The 24,459-nt window shown below is 40.8% G+C and overlaps 2 protein-coding genes across 3 annotated transcripts; one reads left to right on the top strand and one right to left on the bottom strand.

The window, feature by feature from the left end:
- Positions 1 to 68: 68 nt before the first annotated feature.
- Positions 69 to 1,061, top strand: bloc1s3 (biogenesis of lysosomal organelles complex-1, subunit 3). Its single transcript, XM_048981981.1, has 2 exons — positions 69 to 202; positions 286 to 1,061. Exon 2 carries the CDS (start codon positions 303 to 305, stop codon positions 873 to 875), a length of 573 nt encoding a protein of 190 aa, XP_048837938.1. The 5' UTR covers positions 69 to 202; positions 286 to 302; the 3' UTR covers positions 876 to 1,061.
- Positions 1,062 to 5,186: 4,125 nt separating this feature from the next.
- LOC125712364 (zinc finger and BTB domain-containing protein 20-like) lies at positions 5,187 to 22,898 on the bottom strand. 2 transcript variants are annotated; one of them, XM_048982319.1, is made up of 4 exons: positions 22,614 to 22,898; positions 14,048 to 15,559; positions 11,706 to 12,113; positions 5,187 to 8,523 (listed from the first exon to the last, which is right to left on the bottom strand). In XM_048982319.1, the coding sequence occupies exons 2-4, from the start codon at positions 15,537 to 15,539 to the stop codon at positions 8,432 to 8,434; spliced, it is 1,992 nt and encodes a 663-aa protein (XP_048838276.1). In that variant the 5' UTR covers positions 15,540 to 15,559; positions 22,614 to 22,898; the 3' UTR covers positions 5,187 to 8,431. The 2 variants fall into 2 exon arrangements, with proteins under 2 accessions (XP_048838276.1, XP_048838275.1); XM_048982318.1 differs by having other exon boundaries at positions 5,187 to 12,113.
- Between the last annotated feature and the right edge of the window lie 1,561 nt (positions 22,899 to 24,459).

Below are 24,459 nucleotides of genomic sequence, written 5' to 3'. Positions count from 1 at the left end.
CAATCATATGACCAGGTTTTTGGGCCATTTTAAGTCACGTGGTATAAAAGCCAAACCCTGATTGGTAACTAAAATGCATCACTGCCCATGTGAGGCTAATATTTGTTTCCTGTTCATGTGATTTAGTATCGTGTAGTGAGCTGCTTCGCCGTGTCTTTCGGTCGTGTGCATCTGGAAGGTTGATGTCGACGAAGTGATCTAGGTATGCGTTTGATTATGCATTTGTGATTTATTCGCTTCTGTCTGTATGCATGCCGTCCCCGACCATGCATTCTTGTTTTACAGTTGGAAAGACGTTCATAATGGCGACCAGCAAGTATCGAATAGTGGTGGCGGGAGAGGCATCGGAGACTGATTCCGATGAGGAAATATATATAACGTCGGTCGCTGCAGCACACTCCACTGAATCCGGTCTAAAAGTCCTTGGAGAAGCACCGGAGACTGACAGCGAAGGGGAGCAGGATGACGCGCAAAAGCTTGTTATTGGAGAAAACGCTGACATAACTCCAGAACTCAGTAAGGAAATACCTCTGCTTGTCGTCAGTAGCACCAAAGACTCTGCATCGACGCTGGAGGAGTATCCTGCTTGCAGACTTGTGTCAGGCGGTCCCTGTAACACATTACTGCAACAGAAATTGCAAGAAACTAATGCACGGCTGTGTGGCGACGTGGCACAAACGCTCAGACAGGTGTATCAAAATGCCACTAGGGAGATTCAGGCGACAACAAGTCACTTCGGCAATTCTCAGAACGGAATCATCAATGCTTCTCATAGCATCCGGCTTATTGTGGAAGATCTTAAGTCTGTCAGTGAGAAGATTGACATAATTACTACTTGTAACCTACTTCCAGACATAATCATTAACTATTCTTAATTGAACTGTAAGATTTTTATGGCTAGATTTTTTTAAATGTATGTTTGAGACTAAGGTGAACATCTTAAAAACAAATGTTACTTGTATGCATTTTGATCAAGTTATCCTATGTTCTGGTAGTCATACTAATGTTGTAGAAATTTAGTTTTAATGTTTTTTAAACTTACATTAAAGTCACACCATAAATACAACAGTAACTGAAAGTGAGTGCTTTGCACAAAAGTGATTTCCTGATTAATATGCAGTTGCTGCTATACAGGGCTGGTGTTGAACGGTGATGGATTTGGAATTCTTTAATATACGTATTAGGTGCGTTTCTGCACAGTAGCAAATATAGGCTTGTTTTCGGTGTTATTTGAGGCAGTCTTTATATCTCACTCACTGGTGTGTGCCCTGCACCAGTTATTTTCGAGTCAAGGGCAGAGGTGTGGCGTACAGGTCGCCGGCATACATGGTTTTACGTTTGTGTATGATGAGTTTCAAAGACAAACAAACGATTTAAAGTGCATGATGTTTAAGGAGCAATACAGGTGCATGCAATTTTGCAGAATTCATGTGACAAAAATATGTTTGTTTTTTTTTTGTTTTTTTTTTTTATTTCAAGCCACCTGCTTTGGTGAAAATTATTCTTAGGTTTTTTTTTTTTAAGTGTTTCATCTTTAATAATGCATGATCAAATCAATGAACATATTTCTTTGGCAAGTAAGCAGTTATACTCAGTATAATGTGTAGCGTAATGCTTAGTTGCCTAATTCCAAGACTGACAGGGAACATAAGCATAAATAGGATGAAGGTGTTAATTTTGCTTGGACAATAATCATAAATAGCCCTAAATAAGGTGCCGTCGGCTGTAACGTGACAGGTGGTAATGCAACATGTCGGATGAATGAAGACAGTATTTGCATATGCATCCTGTACCATGGGAGCACATATTTTATTATTAATGCACGTACCACCTGACTGACAATGGGAAAACAATGAAAGAAATCGTAGCAGAAATTTCACAAAAGCAGTTCGAGAGGCGCTCCCCAGTTCCCGTCAAAATAACCGCGTAGGTTCCACGTAGCTATACGCCGCACTGGCGTTTTCCGTCGGCCCTCCGTTTCCTGCGTGCTGCCTCCACCTCCTGGCGCACGCCTGCAGCTGACATCTGCTGTGTGCTTTCTGCTCAGACTCTGCCACCTCCTGCCTTTCACCAGGCTCCCCACCACGCTGCCTGCTTCACCAGCTGCTCCTTTGGCGCCATCTCTTCTGCGCTCTTATTTTCCTGCCTCGAGTCTTTCCCCTTATGGACACACTGTGCCTGCTTTGCTTCTTAGATGGGTTCTGTTAATAGCCCTCCACGAGTCATGCCTGATGTGTCACAGGCCCAAGATCATGCTGAAGTTCTCGGTTTGTGTGCCATTAACTGCATTATTCTTTGTTTCCACTCTTTCTGCTGGCATCTTGGACGTCTCTCCTATCATCCATATGGCTTCCATTCCACCCGCCCCTTCTCTCCCCCCCCCCCTTCCTTTTTGCTTATCCTCCACTTGTTATAGCAATTATGTATAATGGGAGTGTAATAAAAAAAGAGAGAGAATACATTCATCTGTCACTGGAATGTGGCCCACGCTACTAGTGGTAAACCATGCTAATAAACTCTTTGTTCTTTAGTGGCAAGATTTTCACAGAAGTCACAGCTTCACATACTCAGATGTGTTCAGTTTCAGTGATACGGTACCTGCAAGGGTAACAAAGACCCATTTTATAGCTGGTACCATTTTTTTTATTAGCATTTACATATGCATTTGTCTGTTTATCAGGCGCTGTTGTCCTATGCTGTGTACAGGTGAGACGGCTCATTACTGACATGCAGTCAGAGATGCGTTCGGCAGAAATGGTGGTGAGTCTGCATACAGTTGTGAGGTCGAGCAGTTGGTTGTCTAGTGTGGTTATTACAGCATGCTCAAAATTGTGTAGATGAAGGTGCATTTTAGGAAGAGCCCCCCTCCATACTGAATAGCACTGTCTGGCACGGAAACCTATTCATTTCCGGAATCTCCAATCTTCCAGGACCTGAAATGAGAGACCAAAATAAATTCATAAAGGCCCAGCAGAGGGTTTCCTTCCTGCACCAGGTGAGGAAGCTCAAACCTGCAACGGGAGCCACTGATGTTTCTACACGTCAGTCTGCTTTAGACGAAGTATCAAAAAAGACAAGAACAGGATACACCAAATAGGTCAACAGAAAATGTTAGTGTTATCCTGTCTACCCTCCAGGACTGTATCCATTCTGAGTCGGGGGCGGGGGCAGGCAATATCATCGCAGCCCCCTTACACCTGGGCCGCAGCCTCATGGAAATTCTCTCCTTTGGCAGGCACTATAGATCATTGTGCGCCAAAACAAATAGGTACAAGAACAGATTCTTCCCACAAGCCATCACTCATGAATAGCTGACCCAGTTGCTTTACCTTAGTTGCACTGTTACCTCCCTCCATTATCAAACAATATCTCATTGTAAATGAGTCGTTGTACTGATTGTACTGTATGTATTTATTTCTATGTTCCTCGCACTGTACCCTTGCACTTTTTATGTACTTATCAACCATATGTGTCTTGTCTCACCCGTGTATGTGTCTGCTGTATGTGTGCAAGCCAGTGACAACATGTGACAGATTTCCTGTATGTGTGAACATACTTGGCCAATAAACCTGATTGTGATTCTGATGCAGCTAGCAAGAGAGTGAGTTAGGCATAAGGGCAGCTAAGTAGTATTGGAGCAAGAGCTATACTGTACATCACATTTCAACCATAGCAAGAATCTTAACTTGTTAACTAATGGCCCTTTTCTACTGACATACACGAACCAGGCTGGACCCGACCTGGACCGCAAAGAGAATATAGTTACAGTTCAGTTCCAGCTCACTTTGTTTTTCCACTGCAGAAGGGTCGACTCAGTAAAGGCGTTGCTGGGTTTGGAGAGCGACAGTGACATAAAACTGAAGAGATGCTTATTTACTGTTCACATGGTGTACATCATGATTTACTATGATTTCCGCTAGCATGTCTGTAAGAATTGCCATCTAATGTTAGCATCTAATGCTAGCGGGATTAGCATCCGCTTGTGTAAATGCATCACGAATCCATTCCGTGCAGCTATTCTGTAGTACTATCATTAAATTGGACGTTGAACAATTTCAAGTTCTGGGTTATCTGGAATGTTTCAATACATCACGAGGTATGATTCTACCAATGCTCATTTTCCATCAGGTAATCCATGCATATCCACACAGATCTCCATGCATTTTGACGGATCAGATAGTGGCGACACAACCAAATCGGCTCACTTGTGCTTTCAGCCCTGCTAGTATGTAGGGCCGGTGTCAGAGTAAGTACAGTACGGCTTGCATAATTTACAATGAAAAACTGTACCCAGCTGAAAGTGGGCAGTATGGCTTGGGTATGGCTCAGTTCTTGGTGGCGGTGGAAAATTGCCAGAAGTGGTATTCTGTTAATAGCACTCCATGAACTGTGCCTGAGGTATCACTGGCCCAAGACGTCATGCTGCATTTCTAAAGAGAACATAAGAGACCTGCAATTGAGTGTGGAGTGCAGGTGTAGGCTACTATAGGGGTTTCAAGGGACAGATGGATCTTGAGGTGTTTCTTGAAGGTTGAGAGGGAATCTGATGTTATTTGGCAACTCATTCCACCATCGGGGAACCACACGTGAGAAACATCCTGAGTGACACTTGGTCTAGGGATGTAGAAGCGACGTTAGAGATGCGACGGGAGAGATGGATATTGATACATTGAAGACTGTGAAAGCCAGCGCAGAGGACTTGAACTTGATGTGAGCACCTAAAGGGGGCCAATGAAGTGAGACAAGCAGGGGAGTAACATGAAAGCATTTTGGCTGTTTGGAAGTCAGACGTCCTGCTGCATTTTGAATCATCTGCAGTGGTTCGATAGCCCAAGCCGGTAAACCTGTCGGTGATGAGTTGCAGAAGCCCATGCGAGGCATGACAAGTGCCTTGTGGTATCTTTGATTCCTGGCTTTGGCCCAGTGTGAGTTTGCATGTTCTCCTCATCTTTGTGTGGAGGTACTCAAATATTCCCCATACTCCAAAGACATGTGATTTACATGGTTTACTTTCTTTCAATTGTTTATTGTGATTGTATGCCTTGTGGTATCTCATCCAGCGTATGCCTAGTGCTTAATTCTTTTTTGTTCTCTCTCTGTCCCATACTTTGTCCTGAAGTGTGTGTTAACAACAACAAAACAATAAAAGCTCGACACGTGAAACTAGAACAGATGACAATCAAAAATAAAAGCTATATGAAACATTTATTTGCCTAAAAAGACATCTCCAACATAAATACTTAACATATAGACATTTCTTACATTCATTGTTCTCTAAAATATTAACAGCTTTCAAAAACAATGTGTCACTCATTGGTTTAAGCAGCACAACAAATATGTTGCAATCAACACCATCGTTCCGCAGATTGCAGGAGATATGCTTTCTTTAAGGAATAAACAAAATATATCCTAATTGTCAAGCAACTATATTCGTATATGAATTCAGTACATCGTAGTCAACAACATGTATTGCATAACAGCACAGTTTTTTCTGCATGTAGGAATTTCTGACAAAATCACATCCAATGGAAAGCGGGTAATTAAGCTGTATGAGTAAAAAGGCTGTATTCCGAAATGATTAATTACTAATCTTCTTTAGTTTTCTAACCCACAGACAAGTACTACCAGGTTGGTCTAGTATTTGCTTTTGTAGTCAAATGTGGACTAGGATGGCAATTTCCACACGACAAAGAAACCAACTGATGACAGATCAATAACAACACAAAGGTGGCAATATTATGCAAAAATGGGCAGTTGGAAATTTGCAAGGTAAGGCAATTGTATGCTGTTATCCTGAATTATTTTCTGTAGGACATTGTTTAATTATCGATAAGGTATTCAAGAGAAGCAAAATTTTAACCACTGTACTGAATTCAAGAACTCGGTGCCCTTTCATTGGGCATTGTCTATGTTTTCTGTCTATCAAAATGCTGATACATACAAGAATTCCACATTATCTTGTAATATATTGATCTGATGATTATGCAGTCTGTAGGTCAATAGATACGCAAGTCATTGTTTGTTGTATTGTTCACAATGAAAGAGTACTGAACAAGCAGTAACATTGCATACAAAAACCCTGTATGATAATCAGCTTAAATTCTTTGGGAAAATTCACTTATACTGTTGTTCTTTCCAAAATGTATTATTATTATTATTATTTAAATGCATTTGCCAACTCATGTTAAAGCATTTGATCAGAATTTCAGAAATTTCAAAACACTCTAGCTAATTCTAATAACTAATTCTGATAAAACAACCACAAATATCACTCGCTAAACTATACATTTGAAAACAATGAATTATGGCTCAATGATGTCACTCTAGGTAATTTTAGAGTATTTTTGTTGTATTTTAGCTTCTTTTACTTTGTCATTGAAATTGTTTCTAGGATCTACAAAGTATGATTTGTACAAAAATGCACTGCCTAGCAAAAGTATTGAACCCGCTTTTTCTAAGATCTGCTGAGAAATATGTGATTTTGACTCTCAAAATTTTACTATGTGAGTTTGCAAAAAATAAACGAGTTTGTATAAAATTACAGTCAGGAAGAATATGTGTGTATCATTAGTAATGCAGGCAAGTCTGATCATTTTAAGGTGGATTCAGTACTTGTGCAGGGCAGCGTGATAGTATCCCCCAAGGTTTTGACTTTCCTCTGCATACTAAAATTTCATCTTCATTGCAACAATATTGATAGATGGAGGTGATGTAATAAATATCATGCACCATTTACATTTTTTATTCAATTATATAATTTATATAAACATAAATGCAAATTGCATGTGCAGAAAAAGTGCACCTCTACATTTATCGATACCACAAATATCTAAAATTAGAATCAGATGCACCACATCAGGTACGAATGATCAGAAGATTGTTAGAGAAGATCTTGACAAATGAGATGTGTGCTAGGAGGGAACATCTGTCCAGAAAGAACATCAGGAGACTAACGTTTGCTCATGAACATCCAGGCAAAATCCAAGACTTCTGGTGCAGTGTGTTCTGGACAGACAGGGCTAGATAAAGTTTTTTGACTCCAGTAACAGTAGCCATTTTTGGCAAAAACCAAACACAGAATTTGACTAAAACATAAGATACATATCTGTAAAGCATGGTGGTGGAAATGTTACAGTTTGGGGTTGCTTCACTGCATCATTTCCTGGGCAGTTCACCATCATAGAATCCACTATGAATTCTTCATTGTACCACAGGGTGCTTGAGGGTAATTTGAGATCATCTGTCAGAAGACTGATAACAATGATCCTAAAAGGAAAAAATGCAGAGTTCTAGAATGGTCAAATCAAACCCTGCATCTAACTGCATCTAAATCCCCTGAAATGCTGCGTGGGAATTTGAAATGCGCCGTGCACGTTTAGAAAAAATAAATAAATCAAACATTGCAAAACTGAAGGAATATCTTTCTTCCAGTTGATGTGAGAAACTGGTAGACATATTTGAGGTTGCTTCTGCCACATACCAGCTACAGTATTAGGGCTAAAAGTGCAAATAATTTTTAAATAGAAGAAAATGGCATATCTGTTCATTTTTGTAAAATTCAGTTACATCACCAGTATCTATAGATACTGTTTTTAAATGAAGGTCACATGTTAATATTTCCACATGTTTAAAAAGAAAAACCTTTTTCATAGGATGTGCTTACTGTTTCACATGGCTGTATCTGTACTACTGAAATTTCAGTTGATAAACATATGGGGGAAAATGATATGTATCTAAATAAAACTGGTTCAATTAAGTAAAATAGAATTTAATCTATTTAATCATACTCACTAAACACTCTGTACAAACATAAAGTGGAAAAAGAACAGAATGTGTTATGTTTCTACTAATAAAAAGTATGAATGTTACGCTAAATGTTCAAGCGATTCTTAACTTTTTGTCCAAGTATGCTGAAAGCATTGGATTTTGATGGGATAACTTGTTTGACAAGCCTCTTCAAAGTTGCATGGAAAGTGGGAGAGATGGGCTAGCAACCAGGGACAGTGATTCCTATTTGCTCCTGGAGAGGAGGCCCAACCTAATGGTCAAACATAGCATCTCTGGCCGTGGAACATTGGACCAACTCTCCTCCTTTGCACTGCTTTGTGAGGGTTTATTTATGGGAATAGGCAAAAACGGTGGGAGGTGCTGTAGAAAGAAAGAGTAACGAGGCTACTACCGTGTGCTATTCGGCCCCTATCTGCATACTTAGCACATGATCAGAGCCATTCAAAGTTGGGTTGGTCTGCAGCTAGAGTGCTTCTTGTCTTCATATATTTGTGATCTTCATGACCAGGATATCAAGGCACAGATGTGGTTGGAAGGGCATCCAGTATGAGAGGATGGTGACATCCCTGCTATTTGCAGGAAATGTTGTACCTTTAGACTGTTTCTACCAGAACCTCTAGCACGCACTTGAGCATTTCAGTACTCAGTGGGAAACAGCAGGGTTGAGATCCAGCATCTCCAAATCCACGGCCATGGTATTCTCTTGGAAAGAGTGGAATTCTTCTTTCTGGTGAGCTGTGGTTGGAAGAGAATCCAGTTGAAAGGCTGGTGACATCTCTGCTATTTGCAGATAATAATGTGCTTTTAGACCCGACCAGAACCTCTGGCACACACTTGAGCATTTCAGTGCTGAATGTGAAGAGGCAAGGTTGAGATACAGCGCTCCAAATCTAAGGCCATGGCATTCTCTTGATAAAGTAGATGGGGGGGGGGGCTGCCCTTAATGGGTTTTGCTTTCCTTAGGATCTTGCTTTCAAATTTAACAGGTGGATCAGTGGCGTTAGATGAGAGTTAAGTTCTCAGGCAAGGTTTGTGGTTGAGCAGTCTACATCCCTGTTCTCATGAGAATTTGGGTAATGAAAAAGAACAAGTTTGTACAAAAGGTCCTCACATGGTTTCTATTCATGATTGCTGGGCTCATTCAACATCACAGAAAGAGGGATTTAGACATCTGGAGGTACCTCAAAGTACAACTACTACTACTGACCACTGGAATACGTGAATTCAGCTGAGGTGGTTCGAGCAGCTTGCCAACTAAATGACTTCCAGGGGAATTATTCCAGGAATGTTGAATTGAGTGGAGACCACGGTAATGATGCTGGAGAGATTGTATCATATGAGTCTATGGCTATGGCAGGACTATCGCACTGACCAATCTGGCACTCTGCAACCAAGGCCATCATCAGGAAAAATGGATTGAAGATGATTAAATGGATCAATGAATAATCAAATGAATATCGTCCTAAGGCAAGATGACTCAGGGAGACAAAAATGCAGACAAAAGCTGCTCAAAAGGCAAGGTTTGTTTCATGAATGAGGGACCACTATACATAAGAGGGTCTGTGATGGGCAGATGCATCCTCTTTTCTCCACCTTGGATTCTTCTCAGCATGGGCCTAAAGCCCAGCGAGGCAAGACTGTCCCACCATCATAAGTTTCCAGTCATGTCCCATTGATACTTCTTGAGGTCAAAAGTAAGAAACCATGGTTCCTGTTGACCTCCAGGGTGTTGACTGGCCCCTTCTAGTGCAGGGCAACATTTCAACAAGGCTGTCAACCTCCTGCCAAAACACCATGCTGAAGCTTCAACCTGTCTGTCATTGCTGACTGGTATAACTGCTGACTTCTTCTTATTGGCATTCAGAGTGGCAGTTGGCACAGAGAGGATGTCAGCTTCATCCAAACTAGTGTTCAGTGTAGTGACTGGCAAAGAGTGGCTAGCAGCTTCATCCATTCAGTGTCAAAACTGGCACAGAGGGGCTGGCAATGATCCCTCAGTACACGTATGGTGACCTCTGCTGTAATTGCTGCAGCATATCAACTAGCCAAGTACCTTCTACTACGTGAAGTCCTGCTGGTCAGCTGCAGTGACTCCACTCACCCACATCCTCCACCAGTGTTGTGGGGCAAGGAGACTCAGGAGACAATGGTGCCAACAAACGGCCCTCAGAGGGCAAAGTTTATTACAGTAATGTGGGGCCGCTACAAAAAAGAGGGTCTATGAAAAGGTGACAGTCTGTTTGGGGTAGTCATCCTAGGGTATTCCCCTTGTAGGTAGAAGGAAGCAGTGCCTTCAAGGTGATCCTCCTTCCATCCACCTGCAGTAAGCAAACATATGCAACTCACTGCCGTCTTTTGCCTCTTGGCATCTTCCCAGCATGGGCTTTAAGCCCAGCAAGGGAAGCCTGCCAGCAGTAAGGAGACCATAGCTTCTAATGGCCTGACTGGTGTTGATCGCCCCCTTGCAGTGCATGGTGGCTTCCCAACAGGGCCACTAAATAACTAAATAGACTTAAGAAGGTGCCTTAGAGATTCAGGTCCATGCTGACATGATTGCCTTACGCAATGGCTGCAGATTTGCCGGCTGCACATCGATGCTGCAAATCTCCCGTCCCACAACATCCCAAAGGTGCTCCATTGGATTCATATCTGGTGACCGGCTAAGCCATTGAAGTGCAATGAACTTATTGGCATGTTCACAGAACCAGTCTGAGATGACGCGTGTGTTGTGATATGGCGTATTACCCTGCAGTAAGTGGACTATTGGTAAATCATGGCCATAAAGGGATGCACATGGGTAGCAACAATACTCAGATAGATTGTGGCATTTAAATAATGAGATTGGTATTAGAAGGTGACGTACCAAGAAAACATTCCCACATCATTACACCACCACCACAATCCTGAACTGTTAACACAAGGCAGGTTGTGTCCATGGATGAATGCTGTTTATGCCACTTTCTTGCGCTGCCGTCTGCTTGACAGTGCGGAAATCAAGATTCATCAGACCAGGCAATGTTTTCTCAATCTACAGCTGTTCAGTTTTGGTGAGCCTGTGTCCATAGAATCTTTCTTTTCCTGTTTTTAGCTGACAGGAGTGAAACCAAATGTGGCTGCCTACTGTTGTAACTCATCCACCTCAAGGTTGTGCATTCAGAGATGCTTTTTGCATGCCACTGTTGTAAAGTGTGGTTATTTGAGCGCCTTCCTGTTGGCTTGAACCATTCTGATTATTCTCCTCTGACATCTCTCTTCAGCAGGGGCATTTCTGCCCACAGACCTGCCACTTGCTGCATGTTCTTGCTCCTCAGGATCATCAGACATTAACTTAAATGATTAAATGATGGTCTTAAAATAGATCCCTATATACTATTGCATTGCTGTCTCCACTAGTATCAGTTATTCAAGATCTTTTAACAGTTTTACGTTTCCCCATGTTGAAAATACAAAATGTGCTGGCAGCTGTCAAGATCGGTTCATATACACAATGAACTAAATATATGTATTAACAGGACACATTTGCAAAAATATATGTGTACCCTGCATGTATTTGTATGCAAATTTGCTGGTTAATTAGGCAGTATTTTTCACTGAATTGACAGTTTGCTGGTTGTTCTCTCTTTTTGTTGGAGCAGTGCATATTTGTGCATTGTTTCTAACTGTTCCAAAATTTAATGTTGACTTTTACGGATCATATTTGGTCTGTGTCTAAGGGATTTTAGACAAGTAGATAAAAGGCAACCTGTGTAAAACAGTTCATTTCTGTTTGCGAAAGGTTTGTAATTCACGATGCGGCAGTCCTTCTGAGATATGCATTTGCATGTGCTCATGAAAATCCTCAGCTTGACTGAATCTGGCTAAGCAGATGGAGCATGTGAAGGACGTTTCATCTTGGCAACCCCCCTCAGCCTCCTCACCCATCTCCATGCAAGGTTCTGCTCCATCTTCAGCTCCTGCTCCTCCAGTCAAAGGTATGGCAGGAGCCACCATGCCAGCACCAGGTTCAGGAACAGTAACGGGAACTGGGTCAGAGGCTGGTCCTTTGCCTGCTCGAGTAACCAAACTGGCACCTGGGCCATGCAGACACATGTGTCTCCCCAGCAGAGTCTCATGGGAGAATTTCTTCCTACAGACGAAACACTCATAAGACTTCTCTTTGTGATGCAAGCGCATGTGGACGTTGAGGGAGCTCTTCTGAGTGAAACGCTTGTTGCAGGTACTGCACTGGTAAGCGCGGACTCCTGTGTGCGTCACCATATGCTTTATTAAATAATCCTTCAGGGAAAATGAGCGCCAGCAAACGTTGCATTGGTGTGGCTTTTCTCCTAAACAAGCACAGAAATTCGTCTTGTTAACAAGGGGCAATATAGTGGTGGAAGAAATTCTTAGAATTTTATTTTTAAACCAAAATAATGTGTGGCTAGGAATGTAAAATGAATGTACTTGTTCCTCTGTGTGAAATCTTTTAGTCATAGTCATGTACCCTTTTTGTACACTGCCACTTTGTGCTAATCCTCAACTTCTTTGTAAGAGGTTAGACACCTTCAAAACAAAACAAAATGCATAAATACACTAATATATATATGCAAATATAATTTTGGTTCAGTTTTTGTCATGTATTTCGCTCTAATATAAAAGTTCAGATAAAATGGACAAAATCAGTATGCAGTTGTTTCACTCCATATTGGTCTAGGTAATTGAACATCAGTATAGTAGATAACAGAAGATACATCAGTGAAGCACAACAAAAAAAAAACAATGAGAGGAACACAAAGGAAGTCACTAAAGAAAGAAATAACAGGCCTTTTTAAACCTGTTAATAATGATGCTGCTGGACCACCATCGATGCCGGAGTCAGCTAGTATTAGTGGAGGCAGAGGAGGCGAAACAATATTCCGAATTTGAAACCCATTGATCCTTCATTCTTGTCAGTGTTAGATAACGTTAGCAGAGGGCGAAATGAATCCAGATTTGAAACCCATATATGGGTTCATTTAATAAGAGAATTGAAGTAAAGGAAAGTAAGTGGACTATTGGAAAAGGAAAAGTTACTTTCTCTAGTAGCTAATTACTTTTATATGCAGTAATTGGTAAAGTAATTGAATTACTTTTGAATGAACTAATAAGTGTATGTTACACATGTTTTTGTAAAATACACAACATTGCCCATAAGTAGGCTATATATTTTGTAGCTTTAACACTATATAGTACCCTTTGAAGTGTATCAATTCAGCCAATGCCCATCGCAGTAATGTTAAATAATGCTATTATTTCTCTGGTCCTCTTAAAATTGCCTTGATTTTATTTTTCAAGTTCTAACACCAATTTATGCTGCAGGTATGATCCAATCAATGACTATTTGATTATATGTGTGGCTCAGGATATGATTATATATATTTGTGTGTATATGGTTATATATGATTATGTATGTCTGGTTCAGTAGGCTCAGCCTCTGTGCCTGTAATTGGAAGGTCACTGGTTTGAGCCCGGCCTCAGCAGAATAGTCACATGTCCACAGGCTCTTCAGCAAGACCCTTAACCCCCAGCTCTGTAGGTGCAGTAGGTGGCTGCCCTTCACTCTGACCCCCCAAGCTTGCTCTCATCTGTATGTGTCTCATAGAGAACAGGATGGGGTAGGTGTAAGGAGAATTTCCCCACAGGGATCAATAAAAGTGTCATTGTGTTTTATATATCCAAAGCATTCTGTCTATAATTACTTTAGACACCTCAACCAGCAGGTTTTATATAATGGAATCTTCTGGTATAGCATATACATCTAATTTCTCTGCCTCTAATAACAAAGAAGGGTCTTGTTGCAGTCTTATCAGATGATACTGTATCATGTGCACAGGAAACCTTGTGAAATAAAGTATGTGAGTGATATAGAAATAGAAGACTGTAATCTGTTTCTGTGTCTTGGCCATATTTCATGATATATGTTTTTTTTATAGACAAGTAAGTCTTACAGTATTAATCCCGCAATGAGCTAATGTCATTAGTACCATTATATATTCAGTGTTGATGTTTATAGCCTTAAACTTATGACAATGTTGTGATTTCTCAATGTCTCCCTTCTACTTGTAGCAGAATTTGAACACTCTTGGACTGCAACATTTCTACGAATCTTCATAATGGATTTTGCTATACAAATAAAAGCTTAGTTTTATTTGTAAATTTGGGGATTGGTGCATGTGGAAGTAGAAATTGGATTTTTTTTTTAATTGCTTAAGTTACTTGTGTAGTGTGTCTAGTTACTTACCAGTATGCACAAACATGTGCTTCACGTGATTCTGTTTGGCAGTAAAAGTCTTGTTGCAGAGAAGACATGCATAGGGTCTTTTTCCCCCCTTTCCGGTTCCTTCTCCAGAATGTCCCATTTTAGGCTGTGTTGAGGACTGCTGTCCCAAAAACTGAGCAGAAAATTGGGGTATGCTGGAATGTGGCACAGCTACAAAATGAGGCTTCTGACCCATTAGAGGCTGTGACAGTTTAAAAAAGAAGGCTTTGTCACTGCTGGTTGACTTTGTGGAAAACACAGTGGGTTGGTGGCTTTTGTCCGCTGTGCCAATAACCTCTGACTTACTGGTAAGGTTTGTTGGCATCGTCACATTTTTCTGAGCAAACTGCTGATTTGCGGCTTTAGGCATTGATTGTAATACAGTCCTGTTACAAGGGAGTTGTGCATCGATTTTTTCGTCCAACTGAAAAATGCCACCTTCATCCTGAGACTTAGTTGTGTCCTCGCTATCATTCATTTGCTTTGGTGATGTTGTCCTGACTTCAGGATGCAGTGGATACTCCCAGAGAACATTTGATGCCAAACCGTCTGTGCTTCCTACCTGATGAAATCCATTTGTGGAGCAATACTCGATGGACATATTTTCAGTGCAGATGGATGAACTGAAATCTAAATCAAAGCTGTCCCCTTTGGGCTGACTATCTGTTTTATCTAAATCCTCAGTACACTCCTCACACTCTTTGGAATGATGTCGGTTATATTCCTGGGTCTCCTGCAAACCGTGAATACCCGCCAGTTGTATGCGAACTGGTCGCGGTTGTTTTCGGCAATGGATAGTCTCTGAATTGGAAAGAAACTTTTCATATTTTTGCACCCCCACATTGCCGTGATTGTTGTCATCATGCTCTTTGGAACTAATGGAGAGATCGTTGCCTCCATAGTCTTCCTTGGGACTGTTCTGCAACAAGAGGTTGGAGCAAGAAAAATTGTGTTCTAGAGTGTCATCATGCATGTGAAGCTGCATAGAGATGGAATCTGTGTCACTGTTGGGACTAAACGTTTCAGACTCTAACGTGCCTTTGTAGGTCTTTAGATCTGAGTCCTTGGAATTCAGCGGGATGCTCTTGATCTCTCTAGAGCTCACGTTTTGTGAAACAATACGAGTGCACTCATCAATAGCAGACTTAATCTGCAATATGCTTGCAGCAGTTAAGATCTGAAGAGCCTCTGATTGGGACACGTGAAGCAGTCCACTGTACATGAAGTCAATCAATCTCTGAATGGACTGGACCGATACCACTGATGGGATCTCAATGTCACTGTAGCCCAAGAGCAGCTTGTCCTGGAAAAAGGGGCTACCTGCAGCCAGCACACAGCGGTGGGCTCGAAGCATGCTCCCATGGATCCGAATGGTCACGTCGCAGAATTGACCACGGTTGCGCTGCTCGTTGAGGGTCTGGAGAATAGACTTACTGAAATTATGAATGCTGATATTGTGAATGTGCTCAGTCATCCCCTTGCAACTGATGTAACCTGTGACACACAACAGAGCAGAAATCCATTAGAATTTTTCTTCTATTCATCAACCCAACCATTTTCAAAAAAACATTTAAGTTAAGTTTCCAGGATTTATGGATTTATGGATGGGGACCAGACATAACCAGAATTCAGGAACCATACCACCATATTCTTTATTTTAAAACGATTACTGTATGTAAATCTACCTAGAAATGGCATCTCCTTTTCTCATTTGTTAATAGGATACATTCACATTTATATGGTGTCAAAGGCATGAAGTACAAGTCATCGTCAAGTAGTGATTGGTCAAAAAATTGAATTGCTGCCAACAGCACACACAACCCTACGTATATAAGCAGCACACTATGAGCTGACATCATTTGAAATCAATTAAGATACTGTATTGACATTCAATGGCTATATATATATATATATATAGGGGGCGGCATGGTGGTGCAGTGGTTAGCACTGTCGCCTCACACCTCTGGGACCCGGGTTCGAGTCTCCGCCTGGGTCACATGTGTGCGGAGTTTGCATGTTCTCCCCGTGTCGTCGTGGGGTTTCCTCCGGGTACTCCGGTTTCCCCCCACAGTCCAAAAACATGCTGAGGCTAATTGGAGTTGCTGAATTGCCCGTAGGTGTGCATGTGTGAGTGTGCCCTGCGATGGGCTGGCCCCCCATCCTGGGTTGTTCCCTGCCTCGTGCCCATTGATTCCGGGATAGGCTCCGGACCCCCCGCGACCCAATAGGATAAGCGGTTTGGAAAATGGATGGATGGATATATATATATACACCTGTATTAGTAACAACCAAATCATCAACTGAATGAAACCATCAGCTATCTTAAGACTTTTTTTCTAATATTTTCATGCATCTGTTTAACTGTATTACTAGCACTGCAGACTGACATAGATGTTACAAAAATGTTTAGTTATTCTAGCATTTGCATACTGGAAGAAAACATAATACCCTTTAAATTGGGTGCAAGTTCTGGGTCACGGTCTAGGACACAGAAATAAGAGGCCAAATATGAGATGCATGGATCACCAGCTCTCCATCTATGTAAATCACCCCCCCCCCCCCATCCACAAATGCATATTAGTTATTCAAAGAAATATATGGGGAAAATTCTTTAGTCCATATTTTATTCAGCCTGGGGGCAGCATATGGCTCAGTGGGCGAAACCTCTGAGCCTGTGATCACCGGTTCAACCCCAACCTCTGCAGAAAGGTCACATGTCTGTGGGCCCTAGAGTAAGGCCCTTAACCCCCAGCTCCAGGGACTCTACACACTGGCTGACCCTGTGCTCCCCCCCCCCCCCCCCCAAAGCTTGCTCTCACCTGTCTGTGTATCTCATGGAATATGGGGTAGGCAAAGAGAGAATTTCCCTACAGGAATTAATAAAATATCACTACCCTGTTATAATGTGAAAAGCCTTCATATTTTTCAATCACACATTCATTTTCTTTCGCTAAGTATGTGTGAATATGCATAAAGCTACACACTACTCTGTTCTTCGCAGTATTTGAAATGGAAATGCAAGTCGTCCGTACCTTTGGCCACTTAGTGTGCATAATCTTTGGTTTTGGCCATCAGCCCAGTACTGTGTTACTTACTGCATTACCCAAAATTCAATCTGATATGTGTACACACTGACATAGTTTAAAAAAATGCTTTATTCCTAACCAGTAGTTCAATATGACTCTATTAGCCAACTTAAAGGAGTACCACCTGAAATTTGTAAAGATATGTCACGTGTAAAGGAATAGTTTGTAGAGATACAGAGTCCCTTATCACACCTAAAATACTTTATACATTTTTTCTCAACTTTTATTGTAAAGAAATAACAACAGTTACATTCTGTATTCTTACCTTATTTAAACTAAACAGTAAACGGACGCAGTCTCGATGTTCTGAAATTCTGCGGAAGAAGTCGTAATTTCATTATTTAACTGCAATTTTTTTGTGACTTTTGAAATAAAGGCAGCTGCAAGGTTTACTTGCCAAATTTTCATTCTATTTCTTCAATAATTGGAAAACATTTAACTGCACTCACATAAAGGAAAGCTAACTTACATAAAACATGTTAGGTAGAGCAATGACGTGTGTGGAGTGTGTCATGTCTCACACAAGCAGCAGGTGGCACTAATGAGGTCCTGGGATATCCTCTTGGAATTTCTGTATATATATAATATATTTGTTTTCCTTTTTTTCCAAATAAACGATTGCACTGAACTGAACCCCATTGTTGAATGACAAAACAATAATAACATTTATTATGTTTATGGTGGGTTTGACTATGGTTAAATCTGTAATTTCAACGCAGTGAGTTTAAGAAACTTTTTCTTTTGAAAAATTGTTATTAATTGAATATGACATTGAAAACTTAACTTATAACAGCACTTGTCCTTTTCTTTCTTTTATTACTTTGAACATAATATAAGAATTATGTGTTTGCACATTTAATGCTTACATTGCACGCACGCAGTGTTGTTGGTCTTGGAATATTTTTCGTTGAGAGAGAATGTTTCTTTTTCCCTCGTACTGATACTAGAATCTAACTGTATATGGCTCCCTGTTCTCGAATATCTTTCACAGTAGCCCCAGCAGCTGATAATCTTAGATTTACTCAGTGTGATGTTGCATCAAAGCTTTGTCCAGCTGCTCCAGAAATATACACCTTAATTTTCCCACTACTTCTGTACATGTCTATTTCAGTATAAGAAGCAAAATCATTATCAGCAACCACATCAATAAGATGGTAGAAGAGGTGAATCAGCAGTCTTGTTCTGGTGGTCGTGGTCTTATTCTGGTAGTCCTGATTTTTTTTTAATGCTCCTTCAGCGGGTTTCCCGATGTAGACCTGCATGCTCCATGTATCACTCAACCAAACGTCAATAGACACCCATAATTTTATTCTGTACCTTGTTGGATTATTTGGTGTACCGTTTCTGAAAGGGAAGCACCCATTATATGGGCCCAGCTTATCTACAGTAGTATTGGGCCCAGGATTATAAAGGATAGGTAAGTACTGAATCCACTTTTCACAGACATCTTGCATTGCAGCCAGTTTGTCAGGTTCACATCATGCAGTTCTTTATTTTTCATCAAAAGGTAACACTGCGCAGAAAACAGGGACTGACTCCAGTAACATTGTTGCTATAAATATTTCCCTGTCAGTGTCGACCACTCCACAGACCAGCTGTGGCTTCCCCATTTGATTTATAGACCCCAGGCAAAATTAACAACCCAAGGTAAGCGCTGAATGGATCACATCAGTCTTTAGTCATGATGGATAATCCTTCAGGATGAACAAGTCAAATGACGGTAGGTCCCTGTTAGGTTTGTTAATTTGCTGTTTTTTTAATTTGTTCAGTTACTTGAATTTTCAGAGAAAGACCACGATTTAAATGAACGAATAAATAAATAAATGAATGAATAAATAAATAATAATCATCTTCATCTGAGAGACGCAGTAATCAAACCTATTGTGTGAGGTGTGGAGCTGGGTGTGGATCGGTGCCATTGGCCTTAGATGAACTGAACTGTCAGTGCTGTCAGTGCTGTCAGTGCTGTCACACCCCCTTGTGGAATTGCAGTGCTGACATTCAGGGACTCACCATGCCTGCGTTCCCACCTGCCTCTCCCTCCTATTTATGCTGCCATAGCCGCATCTGCTGGAGCTTACATACTGCACCCCCCTAGCTGTTTGTGCTGCCTCTAGTCTCCCCTAATTTGGCTAATTGCACAGTTTATTTCCCCTTCTCTTCCTGGGCTGTGCTGCCTGGAGACTGCAAAAAAATCAAGATACTCTACCTGCCCTGGTGCCTGCGATGTCTCCACTACTTGTGGCGTCCTTCCGGCCTGTTCACCCTTCTGCATGTGACGTCTCTACTATATACTCTGCTGCTGTATCGCTGTTCGTTCTGCCATCTGATGCAGCATCAGAACCCACCTGCCATCAACTGCCTGTCCCCCACTTTGAGACTCAAATGTTAAAATTGGGACAGTGTGAATTGGGACTTCGCCATCTTCCTTATTTGACTTTGACTTCCTCTGCTGCCCCCTAGCGGATGGGCTCCCCCTCTGGGTCTGGTTAGAGTTAAGGCTTCCTCTGCTGCCCCCTGGAGGATGGGCTCCCCCTCTGGGTCTGGTTAGAGTTAAGGCTTCCTCTGCTGCCCCCTGGAGGATGGGCTCCCCCTTTGGGTCTGGTGTCTCCCAAGGTTTCTTCCTTCTAGGGAGTTTTTCCTTGCCACCGTGACCCCTGTCTCACTGTGGGGCTTTGGACAGGGATAATGTAAAGCACTTTGAGACAATGTAATGTTGTGAAAATGTGCTATACAAATTAAATTAAATTAAATCAAATTAAATTAAATTGAATTGAATTGAATTGAATTGAATAATCAGGATCTGCCTCCACATCGCTGTCACAGAGCAGTGACAGCACCACACAGACAGTGTAATATTAACTCCACCTTTTGAATTTGGTAGAATAACAGCTTTCAACCAAAAAATGGCTGGAACTGTGCACAAGAACCACTTTATCTGTTTGCTCTTCCTTTTGATGTCTGAAAATGTGAAATGATATGGGTTTGTACCACCAGGATCCATAGACAGAAGAAAAAAGAAATAAAGGGAAAAGTGTGAAAACGATGTATGAACTACATTAGTGTTTGTTTTATGTGTACAGATTTAACATAACACAGGAGAAAACATGTATCAATGTGTCCACATGGTTTAAAAACCAAAAGAATTCCTGTGTGCCATTATTGGTACCTTTTAGAACAACTTAAGCCAGTTACTCAAAAGAAACTAAATTAATCATTTGCAATTAAATTAATCATTTCTAATTTGAGTTTCATTTGATAGATTTCTGGTTCTCATACGATATGAATTAGCTGAATATCAGTGTTAATGTCGACACTAAACATTCTGATTTAATGTTTGCGGACAAAAGACCCGCCTGAAACCATGAGAAAAACCGTAATTACCAAACATAAAAATATGAAAAGGCAATATCACGTCAAACATCCAAAAAGCTTACCGCTAAATGGGAACAGTGCGCAGTGATGTTTGTGCTGCACCATACCCGGCACACTAAATTGAGATGGGATTTATGGGTAAAGGCCAAGGAGGGACACAGAGAAAGATAAACACAGAAAGGCACGTCTGATCTTTATCCAAACCAAAAATATTGTTTTTTATTTTTTAAAAGGAGAAGGGAAATAGTGCCGAACATACAGTTAAATATAATGAAAATTCCAAAATGTTTTGGGGTCGTTCCTTTGTTGCCTCTGGAGGCCTTGGACTCATTACGGGTATTTCAGAGTGAAATGTGCTACCCAGCTAGATATGAATCAAAGATCATGATTCCTTCAGCAGGACAATGACCCAAAACATACAACTGAAAGCACAGAAGAATGGTTAAACAAGAAAAGCTGGTCTGCGTTAAACTGTCCAGCAAAGACTCCCTGCTCTCAATTTAATTTAAAACGGAGTCCATTCCAACTGAAAAATAGGATAAACATCCGCCTGAAAGGTGGGAAACATTTACGGCCGCCTGAAACATTTGGTGGCTGACGAAAGGTTGTGCGCCCAAATACTAAAGAAAGGAAACAGCTGAAAATGTTCCAACAGATCTCAATGAAAATAAAACAGAACAATGTGGATAATTAAATTGCAACAATAACTAAATAACTGGTAGATAATCCATGCCGATCCGATATAAGGCGAGCATTCACGCACCCTGTAGATATTTTTCCAAGCACTAAATTACATATTTTTGGAAACCAGAGTACCCAGGAAAAAAGACAGGTAACATGTGAACATGTAAAATCTGCAACATGTTTGAGTAATAACTCTATTCACTTCCAAGCTTTTATTCCGAGCAGGGTGCCGTGAGGGCCTGGAGCACAGCCCAGGCAGCACGTACAGGGCACACACCCTGTATGAAACGCCTGTCCATCGCCGGGAATAAACACACACACACACACACACACACACACACACACACACACACACACACACACACACACACACACACACACATATTCATACACTGAGACATTTACAGATGCCAGTTAGCCTAACTGCAAGTATTTCTATTGTCGGAGGAAGGTGAGGTACCCAGAGGAACCGCGCGAACTCAACACACACACAGCCAAGGTGGGGTTCGCAGTCCCAGCCCTGGAAGTGTGAGGCAACAGTACTACCCAGGTTTAGTTACACTGTAGTAAAGAAATGTTTAATTATATAATCATTATTATAATTTTTCACTTAATGTTTAACACAGGATTCAACCTATATGGCGGCTGATAGCCTTTTATAGGGGAATGTAAATAATAAAACAGTCTGTCAGAAAGACACTGAATTCGGGTTCAGCGTATCCAGGATAAATTTTGACTAGCTGAAGTGTGTTAGTAGTGAATATGGTACTACTGTGCCATCACATAAAATTATCGCAATGCAATTTATCGCAATTTATTTACGTTTATGGGCAAGCCACTAGCTACAACTTGGGCACAAATATACCTGCAAATGAAAACTAATAGGCAGGCATTACTCAGAAATAATCAGATGTAATGTAAAGAAGAGTCAACCAGGGTCATTTTTATGAGAGTATTTACTATCAGTTCTATTATATATTGTCATCTCTCTACAAATATTAAAATGATCAAGCAGGTAAATCTTTCCGTAAAATTGGAGTAATGCATTAATGTGGGGAAACAACCTCAGTATCTCAAAAACATACATCCTCACAACTACAGAATATACTTCAAGATTTTTTGTCTTGGCTAAATGCCAAAAGTGGCCAGACAGTCAGTTCTGAGGAACAAAAGCATGTTTTCAATAAGATCCTTTTCTGTCATTTAAAAAAAAAAATAGTAGTAAAACCATTTCTATCTGAAATATTTCCGTATGCTTAAGGGGTGAACTGAGGTAAACCGAAGGGAGCAGAAATCCATCACAGACAGCCAGTCCCTCGGTGCTATACACAGACAACCCATAGCTAACAACTATAATTCCATTTTAACTGCGACACAGTGGCTGAATGGCAGCCGGCTCCTACCTGCTGTGAATGCTAATCAGCCGAGGAGTCTCCCACTCTCTCCTCGCTCGCTCTGTAGCCTTTCAGCAAGAGTTCTTTCCTTTATATCTATAGATCCTTTCAACAGCAACCTTTCCTTCTCTACCCAGAAAATTGCTGCTTCGGTCCCCTTTGTTTTCTATGAAAAATAATAATGTGTAACTATAATGTACTTATTATTTTTTTTTCCAAAAAGAGGCAAAAAATGACTTGGAGGGCGTCTCAGCTTCCTCTTATTGATTCTGTATTCTCTCACTTTTATTACTCTTCCCCCCCCCCTCTCTCTCCCTCCCAGCCTCCCTCTCTTGCTCTCTCTCTCCCTCTCTCCCTCTGCTATGTGGCACTTGTGCCGTCAATGTCCCCAGAGGTAGTGGGTCAGTCTGCCTGCTTGAAACCAGACACAATGCTCCATATTCTGTGTTCCTCGCCCTGACACTGGGATACAGCCAATAATAATAATAAAAATAATAATAATAATAATAAAAATTAGGTTTTCACTTTGCCCGTCAGTCTGTGCTACTAATGCGCTTAAGCAAATCTGCTTTAATCAGCCAATGAAAACAGAACAAATAGTTGATTGTAGTGGATGAATTGGGTAATTTTGAATGTCAGGAAAGATTCGGGGGGTTGGGGGTGGTATTTAGAAAATAATGGATGGAGTGGGAGTGATAGGTAACTTAAACTATTACAGTATGATGCAAATATTACAGATTGTGCGATGCGTGTCTTCAGATCCACCACTGCCTCATGCACATGCATGAACACAATGTTCTGTATGAATCATCACTAGCGATAAATTTGATCTGAAATTGTTCACAGGTAACGCACATTTGTACAATACAGTTTGCTTTTCCATTTCACTTATTTTAAAAATATAATAATATTGTTGCCTTTCCTCGTCGTATAATAACGTGTTTTTTTGGACTTTAGGAGGAAAATGAAGAGTCCAGAGAAAATCTGCATAAGATAAGTAGAACGGACGACCTCCACAGGCCACGGACTGTGTGCGGCCGCTGCGAAACCGTAATTATAAATGTTAATGCGACATTTGAAATTCCACTGTACATTTATATATGGTTGTGGGTGTCTATTATTTGGCAACAGTCACTGATATTTATGAACTCCTTTTACAACCGAATATTTGAATTCAATAATATATTTTATAACTATGATGCTGCAAAATTTATTTTGCATTAATAATATTTTATAATAATAGTTTTAAGCAATTTGAAGATTATTAAAGTCATCCATAATATTGCTTGCTGCGGTAATGTTCAGTAGCCACCACAAGGTGTCCTCAGAGTTTTTTTTAGTTCCTTTCAGTTGTAAATATACCTTACACAACAAGTATGTTAATCCTACATACTTGGCAAAAATATGATTTAAATAGAACAAATTTCCTTACAATAAAACTTTCATACATTATATTTATGAAAATAACTAGTTTGTGGACATGCAGTCATATCCAGTCCAATTCACTAGGCTTCTAGGTCCCATGACCACACCTACTTCTAGTTGACTGCAGTGTATAATCACCCACACTTGCAATCAGCACATTTTAACTCATTCTGACCAATGTTTCCTTGCTCTCTTTTGGTGGGTGGGGCTCCTGATGGGGCTTTCTGCTTTTTTCTGATCTGTCTTAGATCTCATGCTTGCCGGATTTTGTTTGGGTTCGGTGATTTGGATTCATTTTATTGATTTTGATTTTGGTTCATTCTCTGGTTTCTGGCTTTGCTCAGTGTCTTGGATCCCGTTCGCTAATCACCCAACCTGCTTTGGTTCTATGCCCTAATCTTTGCTGATACCCATTGTAACTCGAAGCTTG

This window comes from Brienomyrus brachyistius, chromosome 17 (assembly GCF_023856365.1).
Source record: "Brienomyrus brachyistius isolate T26 chromosome 17, BBRACH_0.4, whole genome shotgun sequence".
NCBI classification, from domain to species: Eukaryota; Metazoa; Chordata; class Actinopteri; order Osteoglossiformes; family Mormyridae; genus Brienomyrus; species Brienomyrus brachyistius.
Note: the sequence above shows the minus strand (reverse complement) of the source record. Positions and strands in the feature narration are given on the sequence as shown.

What these genes read in the sequence shown, in the direction of transcription:
- bloc1s3 (XM_048981981.1), top strand. Translation starts at nt 303, where the DNA reads ATGGCGACCAGCAAGTATCGAATAGTGGTGGCGGGAGAGGCATCGGAG.
- LOC125712364 (XM_048982318.1), bottom strand. Translation starts at nt 15,539, where the DNA reads ATGACTGAGCACATTCACAATATCAGCATTCATAATTTCAGTAAGTCT. An exon ending in GCACATGTTTGTGCATACTG is followed by an intron (nt 12,114 to 14,047) that starts GTAAGTAACTAG and finishes GTGCTTGTTTAG; the next exon opens with GAGAAAAGCCACACCAATGC.